This window comes from Ornithorhynchus anatinus, chromosome 3, assembly GCF_004115215.2.
Source record: "Ornithorhynchus anatinus isolate Pmale09 chromosome 3, mOrnAna1.pri.v4, whole genome shotgun sequence".
In the NCBI taxonomy this organism is placed as follows: Eukaryota; Metazoa; Chordata; class Mammalia; order Monotremata; family Ornithorhynchidae; genus Ornithorhynchus; species Ornithorhynchus anatinus.
The window spans coordinates 38474974-38490001 of NC_041730.1; the positions used below are offsets into that span (position 1 = coordinate 38474974).

Sequence of the window (15028 nt, forward strand, 5' to 3'; positions counted from 1 at the left end):
AGAAGTCAACGAGCAGCTATGCTGCTTTTCCGTTAAATAATATATAAAATCAAAGGAATACAGTTAGCAGCAGGCTGGAAGAATTGTGCAGCTTTTCAAGGAAAGGTACAGATGGCATGCTGAGAGTTCTGTGGGAAGTATCAGGGATCAGAATCCACTCCACATTTCCCAAACTTTGCCATTAGCCTAAGGAGGAAGCACAGTAAAAACTCAGTCACCTCAAGCTGTCCACTCAGGACCCACTCAGTGTCAGAAACTAGGAGAAGAAACCTGGCCCAGTGTATACAGCATGTGCCTGGAAAACAGAAGGAGCTGGGTTCCAAACCCAAATCTGCTATGTGTCTGCTGTATGACCTTTAGTTAGTCACTTAACTTCTCTGTGCCTCAGTTGCTGCATCTGGAAAATGGGGATTAAGACTCCGAGCCAATATGGGACATGGACTGTGCCCAACCTGATTAACTTGTATCGATCTCAATATTTAGTGCAGTGCCTTACACATAGTAAGCGCTGAACAAATACCATATAAAAAAAGATCTGAGAGATGAAAGCAGACACCAAGTCCATTTGAAAGCTAGTTTAATTTCCCAAAACATTGCCGAGTGCAAATGATATGTAAAATTCTTCTTTCTAAATCATAGCCTGTAAGCTCATTGTGGGCGGGGAATGTGTCTGTTATATTGTTGTGTTGTAGTCTCCCAAGAGCTTAGTTCAGTGATCTGCACACAGTTAAGTGCTCAATAAATGTGATTGACTGATTGATTGATAAGAGAGCATTTCCTGTTTTAGATTTGCTCAAAAAGGCTTTCTCTGACTACAATAGTATTATCCTGTTCTCCCCACTGACACTATGTTTTGCCCATCACTGATTGACATGGCAAGTCAATCACTCCTCCTGCCTGGATAGGGACACCAAGACACCCTGAAAAATGGGTTGCTAGGTCAGTGGCCCAAAAACTTCACCTAGGGGTTACCAAGTTTCAATTTGGGTTTGTCCATTCTACTCAGGAACTCTCAGGTTGTACCAGAGACCAAGGATGAGTGAGGTTGGAGCACAGTACAGTCATGAGAACAGAAGTGATGACTTCGCTTTCACAGCTGAGCACCTGAAGGAACAATAGATCCATCTCCTCTATGAAGTGGACAACTGGAAATTTATGATGGCTATAGCCACCCTCATCAGCCACCTGCTCCTGTTGAGAGGAGGAGTCTGGGTCAATTAAAGATGCTGCTATGTACATCTAGGTGAGGAAATGGTTCATGGTAGCAGAAGAAAGGGTAACCCCAATGTATATGGGACATCTATCAATGCCAGATACTAAAAAGAAACCAGCATTACTGGAGTGATATTTCCTTAATTTAATAAAGGATTAAAAATGGAAAATCACAGGTAAGAATCCTTTGGTATTTAACTCCTTTGCTGATGTTTTGCACTTGCTAAAAGAATGAGTCAAAATTACCTATGCATTGTTGGACAATTTCATTCCAATAATTCAATCAATCAATTGTATTTATTGAGCACTTACTGTGTGCAGAGCATTGCATTAAGCGTGTGGGAAAGTACAATATTACAACAGACACATTCCCTGCCCACAGTGAGCTTTTATCAATTTCAGTCTTTATAAACCTCACAAAATCAAGTTTTCTCTGAAAATTTCCTGTGCCTATCAGAGAGTCAAAGCTATTTCATTAAGAGAATAACTTTCAAATGAAAGATATGTGGGACACAGTTCTGCCTTCAACTCCTGATGGAAACTTCTCTTTGTCAGTGTTGCCCATTTAAAATAAGTCAGAAATCATTTTTCTTCTTCTCATCTTTCTCTTTCAAAAAATTAAACTTATTTTTTAATGATAAATGATTGATGAGTTCAAAAGTAACTAAAATGGTCTCTCAGCATCTGGTATGATGTTATGGTCATTTACTCAAGACTGGTTCTTTCGGTTTATATTTCAGTAATTCATAAGATGCGGTATGACCCAGTAATTAATCTCACTCTATCTGTTTTTCCACACAGTGTAATGCAATCTCAATATTTGTTATAACTTGCCTTATTCTTATTTATGAGACAATATAAGAGGAATTGATGTGTGCATATTTTAAGGAGAAATGACACTGCCCAATAGAATTTACTATGTTTTGGAAAAGGTTTGTTGGAATTTAACGGGAACATCAAAGGAGAATGGCAGATACATTTTTTTGAAAAGCCCCTTTTTATATTTTCCAAAATCTTCCATTTCTCAGAGATTCATTGGTGATTTAAACATTCTAACTAATTACCCAGAGGCTTGGCAGCTGCAGTAGAAGCATATCTTTGTAGAAACACTAGCAATCTGTTCAGTCATGGGGACTCCAATCTTCGAGCTGTGCTCTACACGAACACAAATTAAATCAGTGTAATGGATATAAATAAATAATACAAATGGCACCACTTCCAAACTAAGGGCACATGACCTGCCTATAAATATTGAATTTGTGTCTCATTCCTGCAGTTATTTACTTTCCAAAAATGTGGCAATTTACTCTCATTACCCCAAGTAAATCTACTTTGATTTTAACAGTTATTTTATAATTGGATAGAGACAGCCAGGACTGATTTATAGATCCTGGTTGTTGCTAGGATACATGGCATGGAATTAGATGAAAATACATCACTCTGAAGGGAAAACTATCAAGGATCATGGAAAATGACACTCCCAACTTGCACTGCCTGAGAGAGACCAATCCTGTGCCTTCTGGAGTCTTAAAACTGAAGGATTATTTCCCTTTCCCACCCCTCCCTCTTTTGAAACCATCATCCTATAAAATAAGGACATTCTATTACTAAAATAAATCAGGTGGATCTTAAAGCAAAGAACACACATATTTATAGAAAAACTCATGTTTTCATGTTTGTTTTACAGTGAGAGAAAAAACCCAAAAGCCCCCAAATTTTATGTATTTTGAAAATATATTTAAAAACATTAAAAATTTCTCTATTTAAACATATATTATATGTTAATTAGTACACTTAAATAGAACTTGTATTTACAATAGGATTCTAATGCTTTGAAGTTTTAATGCCAATTTTTCAATAACATAATTATATAAATATACTAAAAATACAATAAATATTTATGTTTTACATGGTGAATAATATCTCTTTGCCATAGAGAGAACAAGGCCACAGACATTTACTTACATCTTCAATGAGAATCACCATAATAAAGCAACAGACCTGCTGCCATGCATGAAACACTTTGCCACAAAGAGAACACAGCAAGACTTCAAAAAAAAATGAAGAGCAACACAGAGATATCATTTTAAAAATCTCAGTTCAACAAAAACTACGAAGCCCATGATTATGATGTGTCAGCTGGAGGCAGCAATACCATGGATGGATTCATTGTTTCATTTCTACTTCTGAGTAACAGGACCTGGTGGACAGTGTAATAAAATAGTTGAGGACTTCTCTATCAAAAATCCGAAATTGTTTTTGCTTTTGCCCCTCTGAAAATAGTTTGGAATTAATATCATGTACAGCAGAGAACTCTATTCCAAAGCATTCACTATAATGCTAAACATAATCACAAAGAAACAGTTAAAAAAAAGCAATAACCCACTTAACAAACCTGCAATGTATGGATGTATGGAGTCATGCAGCAACTATGGAAGACAATAACTTTCTCCTTTAAAGGCAAATAATTAAAACCATCTCCTGATGAAAAACTTCTCTACCTCAAATTAGAATTAAACAAATTAATCGTTCTTTGCTTTGCTTTTGGGCCACCATGGCTTCAATGCCAATTATCTAAATGAGTTCTTCCTTTGTTTATTGGCCCCTCTCACTGCTGAGACAAATTGCTTTGGGTGTTCCTAATGCCATGTGCTCTTCAAGTTTACCCTACTCTAGGAGTCTGTAGCCTGTATCACTTAGGGTTAGATGATGGTCATTAGATCTAGAGCCAAACTCTTAAAAGAGCCTATCCTGGCCCTCAGATCCTCCCTTCCCTCTCTGCCATTGGACTAGCCCCTTGCTGGAGTGGTTAGGGTTTTGTCTCTTGTGAGAGAGTGATTGAAAGAAAAGGGGCAGAACTCTAGGAATTTCTACTATGCAGCAGAACTCCCTGCCACAGGCCCCATCTGTGCCAAACCTGTGGGCAATTATGCCCAGGACTCAAGGGAAGCGACATTTTGGTTTGGGGAGAACAGGATACTGACTGAAGTCCAGCTTCACCCACTCTCTGTTCCTGTGGAGAAGATGAGCTCCCATTATTTAAAGATGGAACAATTCAATTTCCCTCCTAACTGAGCTTACTGAGAAAACAGGGCCTGACCTTGGACCCCTTCCACCCCCCTACCCCCATAGCACTTTAGAGTAGCAGCGTGGCTCAGTGGAAAGAGCCTGGGCTTGGGAGTCAGAGGGCATGGGTTCTAATCCGGATCCGCCACTTGCCAGCTGTGTGACTTTGGGCAAGTCACTTAACTTCTCTGTGCTTCAGTTCCCTCATCTGTAAAATGGGGATGAAGACTGTGAGCCCCACATGGGACAATCTGATCACCTTGGATCCCCTAGGGCTTAGAACAGTGCTTTGCACATAGTAAGCGCTTAACAAATACCACCATTTTTTAAAAATGTACATATCTTTATACTCTATTGCTTCCACCTACCCGTAATCTATATTAATGTCTATCTCCTGTGCTAGACTGTAAGCTCCTTGTGTTCAAATTTTATTGTACTCTCTGAAGTGCTTAGGTCAGTGCTCTGCACACAGGAAGCATTCCATAAATACTGTAGTTTGATTAACAAGGGAAAGTTCTGAATAGCACAGATGGGTCACCTGTCGGCCCTTCATCCTGTTGCTGGTCCTGGTTAGTCAGCCTGAATCTCTTTGTGGAAATAGAGTGGAATGTTTTCTCTCATTTCCCTCTCCAACTAAAAAAGTCATGTGAAGATGAGGAAATTTAACCTAAGTCCAGAAACTGAATTCTTTTAATAACCAAGAATCTAATTGCAGATGTGCCGGGGTGTTCCTGGAGGAATCGTGGCCTAGCTGATTGCATCGCAATGGTGACCCCCTAGGTTGGAACCAGCTCTGGGTGTTGGTCCAGGCTCCCAGACATCTCTGGGGTCCGTCTGAGTTACAGAGGGTGAGGAAGGACCTGAGGGAGGACTGAAAGCTGCCCAACTTCGGCACAGTCAAGTGAGAACCTCTTGAGCATAGTTAGATAATGGAGGCACTTGAAGCGTGAGGTACAAGCATTCTGCCCACTTCAATCCAGAGCTGCTTCTGAGGAGCCCTTCCCATCTACCCAGAATTTCTTTCTGAATTTCTCAAATACCACATGCCCCAGAAATCTGAGGGCTGTGCCTAGGCAAATTTTCTATCACACTCCAGGACACAAAACGGGGTTCCCCTGACCCAAGTTTCCTGGTTTAAGGTATCTCTACCCCTACCAAACTTTACTTTTCATTTGGGATACTTTTATTCTGCAAACAATTCTCTATAAGCTTTATAGAGGAATCGTGGCCTAGCTGATTGTATCGCAATGGTGACCCCCTAGGTTGGAACCAGCTCTGGGTGTTGGTCCAGGCTCTCACTCAGATGTTGATCCCGAGCACAAAAGTCTCCTCATATTTTTTAAAAAAGTATTCTGCCATCCCCTATGCAATTGCCTTTATGGTTCAGGATCGGATTGTAACATTTACAGAAGGAGTCAAACAATTTAGATCTCGAGCATTTGATTTTCTCTTTCTGGAGAAAGAAAGTCAGCACTCTATGAGTGTGTGGATCTTTCAGAAGGAAATGTTCAGGCTGCGTCGGGAAGCAGCTCCTGAATGAGTTTAGGTGCCCAAGGGAAGAAGGACATGAATGTCTTTATTCAGTTGCCTTGCTCTTTTTACTTATTCCTTCAGTTTTCTGATTTGATATCGCAAACACCTTTACCACATACAAAACAAATTTGATTCAGTAAACACATATATAAAAATATGTGAGTAAATCATAATACATACATGATCTACTCACATATTATGTATATATCATATATATACATATACAAATATATGTATATATATATGATCATGAATTCTTCCCCCTCCCTACCACCTTTTAAATTTATGGGAATTAAAAAAAAAAGAAAAAAAAAGAAAAGAAAAAGAAAACAGGAAAGCTAGGACAACAGCACCTTGACATTGTTTTAATTCCAATGCTATCAGAAGTTAAAAGCAGTAAAACAGATATAATACTAACAGGAATAAAGATACTTACTGTCTAAAATGTAAACGGAATGTTTGGTTCAAATTTTTTTTCTGAAAAGAGGACAGTTTATTCATCAATTCACAATTGAAGCAGCATGCAATTTATTTTTTTTTCAACTTTTTACGTTTTCAATTCTTGGCAACGGCAACAAACCACAATGTTATCGAGGAATGTAATGCAGACTTATTTTGTTGTTTTTTTTTTAAGTTGTGCGCAAATGACTATTTCCCTTCAGGTCATGGATATGTTCAATAAATAGATTGTAGAACCACTGTACTGTATAAACTTCATTTATACATGCAGTCCATAAAATTATTTTTTTCTTACTGAATAATTTACCCTGTAATGTATATATACAAATAGATAATTTTTGTCTCAATATAATCTATACAACATAAATCCACTATCTTCCCCTTTTAATGGTCAATGTACATACACAGGAAGTGTCTATTCTTATGAACCGCCAGCCAACTCTTTTTTTATTATCCATCGTGAGGGCCCGTACGTAGGACTGGGTAGTTCGGCACTGGGAATTCCAGTGCCTCTTGTCTATGCCCCGACAACCCTCTTTTGTATAGCCCATTGGGTTGCACTTAGTCTCGTAGAAGTATTGCTTCAGTTGGCCTTTGGGGACCGGAACTTTTTCGAGAACCGTGACCGTTCCACCCGACATGTCCACAGCCGTCTTCTTGTCCGCTGCCGTGACCCACTCGCTGATACTGTCACACACGCTCAGCTCCCCACGGCGGGCGGGGTCAGAGTGGCGTCGGACTCTCATGGACATGTTGGCCGCATCCAAGTAATTTTTGTACTCCTCAAGCAGAAAGAGCAGCGGGGGCTCCAAAGGCACTTGACTGCTTAGCATCACCCGAGACGTATACAAGTCTGCATCTTTGTTCTCCTCACTCGGCTGGACGCTCTGCTCCTCGTCCAGGAGCTCCTCGATCACATGTTCAAAAGTGTTGGCCAACGACGTCAGTCCTCTCGACCCAGGCTGGGGACCGCTGAGGCCCTCCAAGGTCCCGTGGGTCCGAAGACCAGGGTAGGCTAAACTGCCTTTCCCTCTGACACTGGCTTCTTTCATTGGGGCAGCCTTCATGCAACTGAAGTATGATATAACCATAGTAAGGAAAAAGATGGTCATCACTCTTCTCACCTGGTGGAACTGAGGGAGGAACACAAAACAGAAAACAGAAACCGATTAAAACTTTTTTGCAGGTTCTCAAACAGTCGCACATCCACTGGCTTGAGCTTCGGTGACATCGTGTAGGGTTGAGGTTTATTTGTGTAATGGAGATTAACTTCAGCTGCATACAGGTACAAGTTAATATCAGGTGTATGTAATTATTTCATTTCATGCAAGACAGTGTTTTCCCCAAGATTGAGTGCCTCGGTTACTCTCTGTTCCCATGATAAGGAGATTCTTTTAACCAAGTGAAAAGTCAGGCATCAAGGTTTCTCCTTCCTCCATCCCTTCCAGGGAATATCTTAATGGGCTTAATTTGTCATGATCTCTCATCTTGCTGCTACTATCACAAGGAGATCATGGATGTTACTAAGCAACCACAAGTGTTATAGTGAGACGTAAGGGGGGGTAAAGGATTAGTAAATTTCTCCCTTTATGGGAATGTGTGACGAATTTAATGGTCTAAGAATTTCTGTAGGGCTGCCCTAAAACCTAAGCATCTTTAGCTCTGTAGCACTCGAGACACACACATCACAGCACAAAGAAGAAGAAAGGTGATTTTTATTTGCCACATTTCTTTCGTATACACAAAGTTGACAAATACAGCCCTGGAAAGCACCAAGTGGTCTGTAAAACATGTCCTAAATGTCCTAAACAGTGTTTTCTACCCCAGGTTGTTTCTAAGAAGCCTCCTAGATAGAGATTTTCTAATGCGTCAGTAAAAGGTTACATGACAAATGCCAGCCATTAAGTAGAATTAGTATCCTTTCGACTCCCTTGACAACTAAGACAGGATTACTTTCTTCAATTCCACCTTAAAAGAGGTTTCCTTTTTTTTCAAGCTCACAGCTATTTGTTAACCCAACTTTTTCTTTAACTTGAAAATGGGCTCCCCTTTTCACTGGTTTCTAGATAACAGTGCATGATCCCCATGCTTTGAAGAAGGAGATAATGCCCAGTGCAGTTTATTGGGAAGTCTTTGCAATGCCCAAGGAAGAGAGCCTTCCTCACTGGTTGCATCAGAGCTCACAAAAATGACCAGGGGAATCAATTAGGCAAAATGAGCCTCAGAGCAAAAGACGGATGCAAGTGTCTTCAACACAGCTCCAGATTCACCTATCTGAATTGTTGTTTGCCCAGATTTAGAAAACAATTTCCCTGTCTCCACCCTCCAACCCTGCTGTTCCTATTTCAGAGGGTTGCTGTGGCATAAGCATTTATTTATAAAGAAGTCAATTCTTCTCTAAGCATGACCTCTGGCACATTTGATCGAGACGTGATTTGCAAGTCCACATCAGAAGTCCGAAGTCCAATCTGTACTCCTACCTCCAGGAGCGGCCAATGCCTGATGCTTTGGGAAAGGATGAATATCTTCTACAGGGCCTGTGGCTTGTTTTCTGCCCTTTCCAGTGATCACAACATGTCCTCCACCAGGGACTCTGATTACTTATTACTAAAAGCAAACAAACCTAGAGGCATGTGTCAGTTTCCCAGATTCACTCATATTGCACAATCGCCCAGAATTGCCTTAACCTTGGGATGGTCAAACCGGTTTAGATCAAACAGGCAACTCCATCTGCCAATCTCCAACCAAATCTTTTTGGAGAGCCTGATCCATTTGGATGTTCCATGGATGTTAGGGAGTTCTGGTCATCCTGAGTGAAACCCACATCCCAAGCTAAGCCTCTCTAGGAGGTAAACTGCTTCAGATGAGAATGAAAACATTGTGCTCCATGCATGAATCATATCACACCTTTAACAATGTGTCCAGGGAACCTGTTACATCATCCTGTGTTAGAACATCAGCCCTGTTTTAGCATCACTGACAGTATGGTCCCTTGCCTACTGGGGTAGACAATAGTAAGTTTTCCTCTCTGTATAATGTTCAGCTAGACTATCGTTAATTTCTTGGATCTTTGGTGCCATTATAAGAACACTGTATCTTCCATAATCACCTTCTCCTCCAGCACCAGGCAAACTAAGAAGAAGCACTTGGGGAAATACCCTTTGGTTCACCAAGAACTAAAAATCAAAGAAATGATCTTAGGGTCTTTGCCTTTGACAGCCTTTCCTCTGAAACATGGCCCAAATCAGGTGGCATTGAGTGATGAGTCACATTAATTTGGTACATATAATTTATGTATCAATTAATGAATGTATTAAATGCACACACCCACATACATATTTTCAACGGAGAAAATTTCAAAGGAAAAAATGACATCTCAATGTATTAAAAGAGGGAAAATACAGTCTATAAATCTTAAGCACGTGCAGTCTTGTCATTTCAAAAATTCCCTTGAGTTCATGTAGAACATTAAGTTAAAGCATAAAAGTGAGTTAACCTTACAATATGGTGTAATCTTTAAGGAACTGGACCATAATCTTTCAAACACCTTAAGTAGGGTAGGTGTTTTTTGTTATTTTAATACAAAATAATAATAATGTTGGTATTTTGTTAAGCGCTTACTACATGTTGAGCACTGTTCTAAGCGCTGGGGTAGATACAGGGTAATCCGGTTGTCCCATGTGAGGCTCACAGTCTTCATCCCCATTTTTTACAGATGAGGTAACTGAGGCACCGAGAAGTTAAGTGATTTGCCCAAAGTCACAGAGCTGACAGGTGGCGGAGCCGAGATTAGAACCCATGACCTCTGACTCCTAAACCCATGCTCTTTCCACTGAGCCACGCTGCTTCAAGGTCTCAGTGAATCCACTCCAAGTTATCCTATATGCATTTGTGTAGCATCTATGTATTTAAGGGCATGTTCATATGAGGGAACCAGTTCTTGCAGGGGCAGTTAGAAGTGGAAATTGAGCCAGACACAGGGATCTTTGGCCCCACTGACACCAAGTTCACTTGAAAATGGGGGCAGTGGGACCCATAGCACTGTGGAGAGAGCACGAGCCTGGGATTCAGAAGGTCATGGGTTCTAATTCTGGCTCTGCCGTTTGCTGTGTGAGCTTGGACAAGTCATTTCACTTCTCTGTGTCCCTGTTACCTCACCTGTAAAATGGGGATTGAGATCGTGAGCCCCACTTTGGACAGGGACTGTGTCCAACCGATCTGCTTGTATTCATTCCAGCGCTTAGCACAGTGCCTGGCACACCTTAAGCGCTTAACAAATACCATCATAACTTTTACTCTTACCCTGGTTTCAAGTGGGGAATAGATTTTTCTTACCTGCCCTGTTTGTCTTCTTAGATCTGTTTATAATTATACACCCTCCGCTGCCATTCCATCTTGGGTATTGTACTCCACCAAGCACTGCACACAGTAAGTACTCAGTAAATACTATTGATTGATTGAATGTACATGCCCATCTCTCCTTCTTGTATGTGCCTATGTCTCTTAGTTTTTTTCCTAGGCCCAGCCCCAGTTTATCCTCACACTTGTAAAGTTGGCATCTCTGCATAAATATTTCTACCTTTCATTACCACAGGTGACACTGCAGATGGTGAGATCCTATCCACATGTGCAGGTGTGGCCGAAATGGCTGATGTGCAACTGACGCTCCATAATGGAATGATTGGGCTGAGCTGTTCTCAACAAGGTAATGGAAGCTTAGAACAGTTGGCCAAATCAAGCAATCAAAGAGTGCTACTTACTGAGTGCTTACTGAGTGCAGAACATTACACTCAGCACTTGGGAGGGTGCAACAGAATTGGTAGACATGATCTAGTGAGAATCTTAGTAGTCATGAAAAAAGGTACATTAGCCAAGTAGGAATTTTTGAAATGTTTTGATGCCTCCGTCTTTGTCACTATCATTTTCCCCATCCCCGTTATTTGTAGGCCACCACTGCTCAGGAACCAATGGTAAATGAGCTAGGCGATTCCACGATAACTCTCACAATCTCAAATTCTACAGTGGATTACCCTGGCTTTTTTTCTGTGACTTTATGTCACTACATAGGAAACAGAATGGAAAGAAGAAAGGATCCCACTAATAAATGTGGTCTGTACTGATTGCAGTTTATGCTGTTTTCAGTCAGCTAATCTAGATTCAATGCAAGGTGAAATGAACAAACCACCCAGCAATGTCAGTTACATTTCGAAAAAGATTTTCCCCTCCCTTCTCCTACCCTGGCAGACTATGTGGCCATGTGATAAACAGAGACTATGATAACCCGTTGTTTGATAGGAATTGTCTCTATCTGTTGCCAAATAGTACTTTCCAAGTGCTTAGTACAGTGTTCTGCACACAGTAAGTGCTCAATAAATATGACTGAATGAATAGCCCTCTAACACAGATAAGTGTATATACAGATGATAATCATAAAAATTATGGCATTTATTAAGCACTATGTACCAGATATTGTTCTAAGCACTAGGGTATGTACAAGATAATCGGGTTGGACACAGTCCCTGTTCCACATAAGGCTCAGTCTTAATCCCCATTTTACAGGTGAGGAAATGGAGGAACAGAGAAGTTAAGTGACTTGTCCAAGGTCATACAGCAGACATGTGGCAGAGACGGGATTAGAACCCAGGTCATTGTGACTTCCAGGCCCATACTCCATTCACTAGGCCATGCTGCTTCTCAAGATAATCAAGATAATATAGCTCCCTGATGAGGACAAAAATGTACAAGCTCTCAGATAGCTCCTGGTCTTTAAATCTTCAACCAAAGTTCTCACTTCTGAATCCAGGTCAGCCGGTCAACCTCATTTGAAACGTAAACTGTTAGGATTCTGGGAACTGACTATGATGCAATGTGCTCGGTTCAGAGTCATGAGGGCACTCAAGAAGTTAAGTTTTTCGTTTGCATCAATTATTCTCCAGGAATAAGTTTAAACACCTTCAAAAGGGACTCACCTCTCCCCTACCAGATGGTGAACTCCTTCGGTGCAGAGATCACATCTTCTGACTCTATCACACTCTCCCAAATGCCTAGTTCAGTGTTTTGCACATAGCCGGTTTGTAATAAACCCTGTTGATGGATTAACTTTTTTAGGGCACTAGGATTCCACTTAACAAACGTATTTTCTCATTTGTTACTAATGCATTTATTCACTTGTATTTGTTATTTTTCATCTAGTCTCAGGTTCTTTTAACAGTTGTATACACTAATGTCCACTGATTTGCATTTGTCATTGTATTAGAAATTCTCCAGGGGAAGAATGATCCATATACTTTTTTAAAAAATTGTCTCTCAAGTACTCTAGTACTGGGTTCTGATTACTGGAGGTGTTTAGTCAATTCCGTTGATAGAGGTATCTTCTTCAACTTTAAGGTTAGGCACCCTCTACAACCAAAGCAAAAGGGTGGGGGTGGGGAGGGGATTAGGGCAGTTACTCCAAAACATCAAATAACACTTTTTTTCTGATAATCTCAGCCTTCCTCTTCCCTCTGGCTATGAAAATTGTGTCTTCTCTTAGGACTAATCTTTGCCTGGGAGAATCTAACTGAAGATCAATCAATTGATGGCATTTGTTGAGCACTTACTGTGTGCAGAGCACTGTACTAAGCATTTGGGAAAGTAGAAGAGTTGGTAGAAGCGACCCCTCCCCGCAAAGAGTTGTAGTCTACTGGGGGAGACAGACATTAAAATACATTAAGGATGAGGAACTGGGGTGAGTATCAAATTGTTTAAGGGGTACAAGGCCAAATGCATAGTCAGTGCAGAGGGAAGGGCAGTTAGAATTGAAGGACTTAGTCTGGGAAGTCTCTTGAAGACATCTTTGAAAAGATGATCAACAATGATGTAGCCATCTCAGATTGTGGAAAAGGAGATGGTTTAAAATAAAAGTTAAAAGGTATAAGAATTTTTAAAAATCATTTTTTAAAGTTCAGTTTCCTATGGCATGGGACGGTCAAGAGTATTTCCACAAGACCCAGATGCTCTAAGAAAAGGGAAAAAGGTAGAAGTGAACACCAAACTTCTCCATTCTCTAGGTTCTCTACCAATTGCTTTCTCGCGTGAGCAGAACAAATTGGCAAACCCCAGGGATTGTGAGGTTATAAAGTTCAAAATCAACTCTTTGCAGTTCTAGCTGCTCCAAACTTGGAACCCTTTGCTCAGCGCTTTTCATTTGCCGATCTCAAGATGCTTTCCCAAATATTAAGTAATTAAGGCTTGTAGTACCCCTGAGAGGCAAGAAACTGTAATTATCTCCACTTCACACTTAAACAAAGAGAGGCCCAGCATTGAAAGTAAAACACATACTGACATGGATTTCTCTAATGGCATCAGTTCAGAAGCCAGATCTCCAAATAAAACTCAGCTCTTCATCTAATTCCCATTCATCCTTATTAGCTTCCAAATCACCATGATTGCTATATGATTTGTATTACCTGTGATGGGATTGTTTTTACTGCATGTTGTGTTTCCTTTGCACCAAAATAATAGCCATTTTTCATACAAAATTGCCAAAGTACAATTGCCTAAAAATGCCACACAGTATAGTGCACGTGGTCGATATCGCTGAATAAAGAACTTTAGCTAAGTTGGACACCCTAGGGCTTTATAGTGAGAATTTTTCAAATAAATTGCCTTCCAAGCTATAGGGTAAATCCAGGCCCACTGTGAATTTGAAAGCTCATTCAGTACAACATCTTTTTCAAAGCCTAACATAGGCACACCTTATATCTACCTTGCAAATGTCCTCCCACCCCCCCGCCAGCCTTTATTTCGGTATGGATACTGACCCAAAGTGATGCATTGAAAGTTTCTCTCAGATTGAACTGGAGATTTGATGGTCTAGAGTCACAGATTATTTCCAACTGTAAAACTGTTAAATATTTGACTTCTGGCGTTTTTTCATTTTACTTCAAGTAGGAAACACCTCCAATTGTTTCCCACATCCATCTCCACACCACCCTCTTCTCTCCTCACCATCTGCTTTAAGGCATTCAATCAGCTCTTCCCCCTCAATACTATATTCACTCCTCTCCTACTACAATCCAACCTACACACTCGGCTCCTCTACCACCAACCTGCTTACTAGACCTCGATCTCATCTTTTTTGCCACCAACACTTGCTCGTGCCCTTTCTCCTGTCTAGGACTCCCTTCCACTTCATGTCCAACAGAACACCATTCTCTCTATCTTGAAAGCCCATCTAAAATAATATCTCCTCCAGGAAGCCTTAGATAACTAACTTCTCCTCACCCCTCCCCATTCTCCCTCCCTTCTGTGTCACATACACACTTGGGTCTGTACCCCTTCAGCACTTTGATACTCATTCCACACCTGCCCCTGCAGAACTTGCCCTGTCTAGAATTTATTTTAGTGTCTGCCTCCTCCACTAGATTGTGAGCTCCTTGAGGGATAGGATCATGTCTACCAACTCTGTTGTATTGTACTCTCCCAAGCGTTTAGTACAGTGATCTGCATGCAGTCAGCATGCAATAAATATCACTGATTGACTGATAGCACTCTCGCTCTACAGGTGGCTCAAATGGTATATAGGGAAATTAGGATGCAGCAGGTCTTAAAGGCAGAAAATGATCTAAAAGTCTAAATAAATTTATTAAATCATTCGCTTGATATTCCTTTGTCTCCAACTCTCTCTAGAATAGGAACCCTTTCCAAATACAAATAAAGCAGGCATTTTCACATAGGAAAAATGTTTCTCTCATGAATATGGTCTTGTGAGAACCTC

At 40.7% G+C, this 15028-nt stretch overlaps 1 protein-coding gene across 2 annotated transcripts in view; it reads right to left on the reverse strand.

The window, feature by feature from the left end:
* Nucleotides 1-6076: 6076 nt before the first annotated feature.
* The window catches only part of BDNF (brain derived neurotrophic factor), a 78562-nt gene continuing 69610 nt past the window's right edge, over nucleotides 6077-15028 (reverse strand). For both annotated transcript variants that reach the window (XM_029059317.2, XM_029059318.2), the window contains one exon: nucleotides 6077-7403. In XM_029059317.2, the coding sequence (XP_028915150.1) occupies nucleotides 6642-7403 (762 nt within the window). In that variant the 3' untranslated portion in view covers nucleotides 6077-6641. The remainder of the gene's footprint in view (nucleotides 7404-15028) is intronic.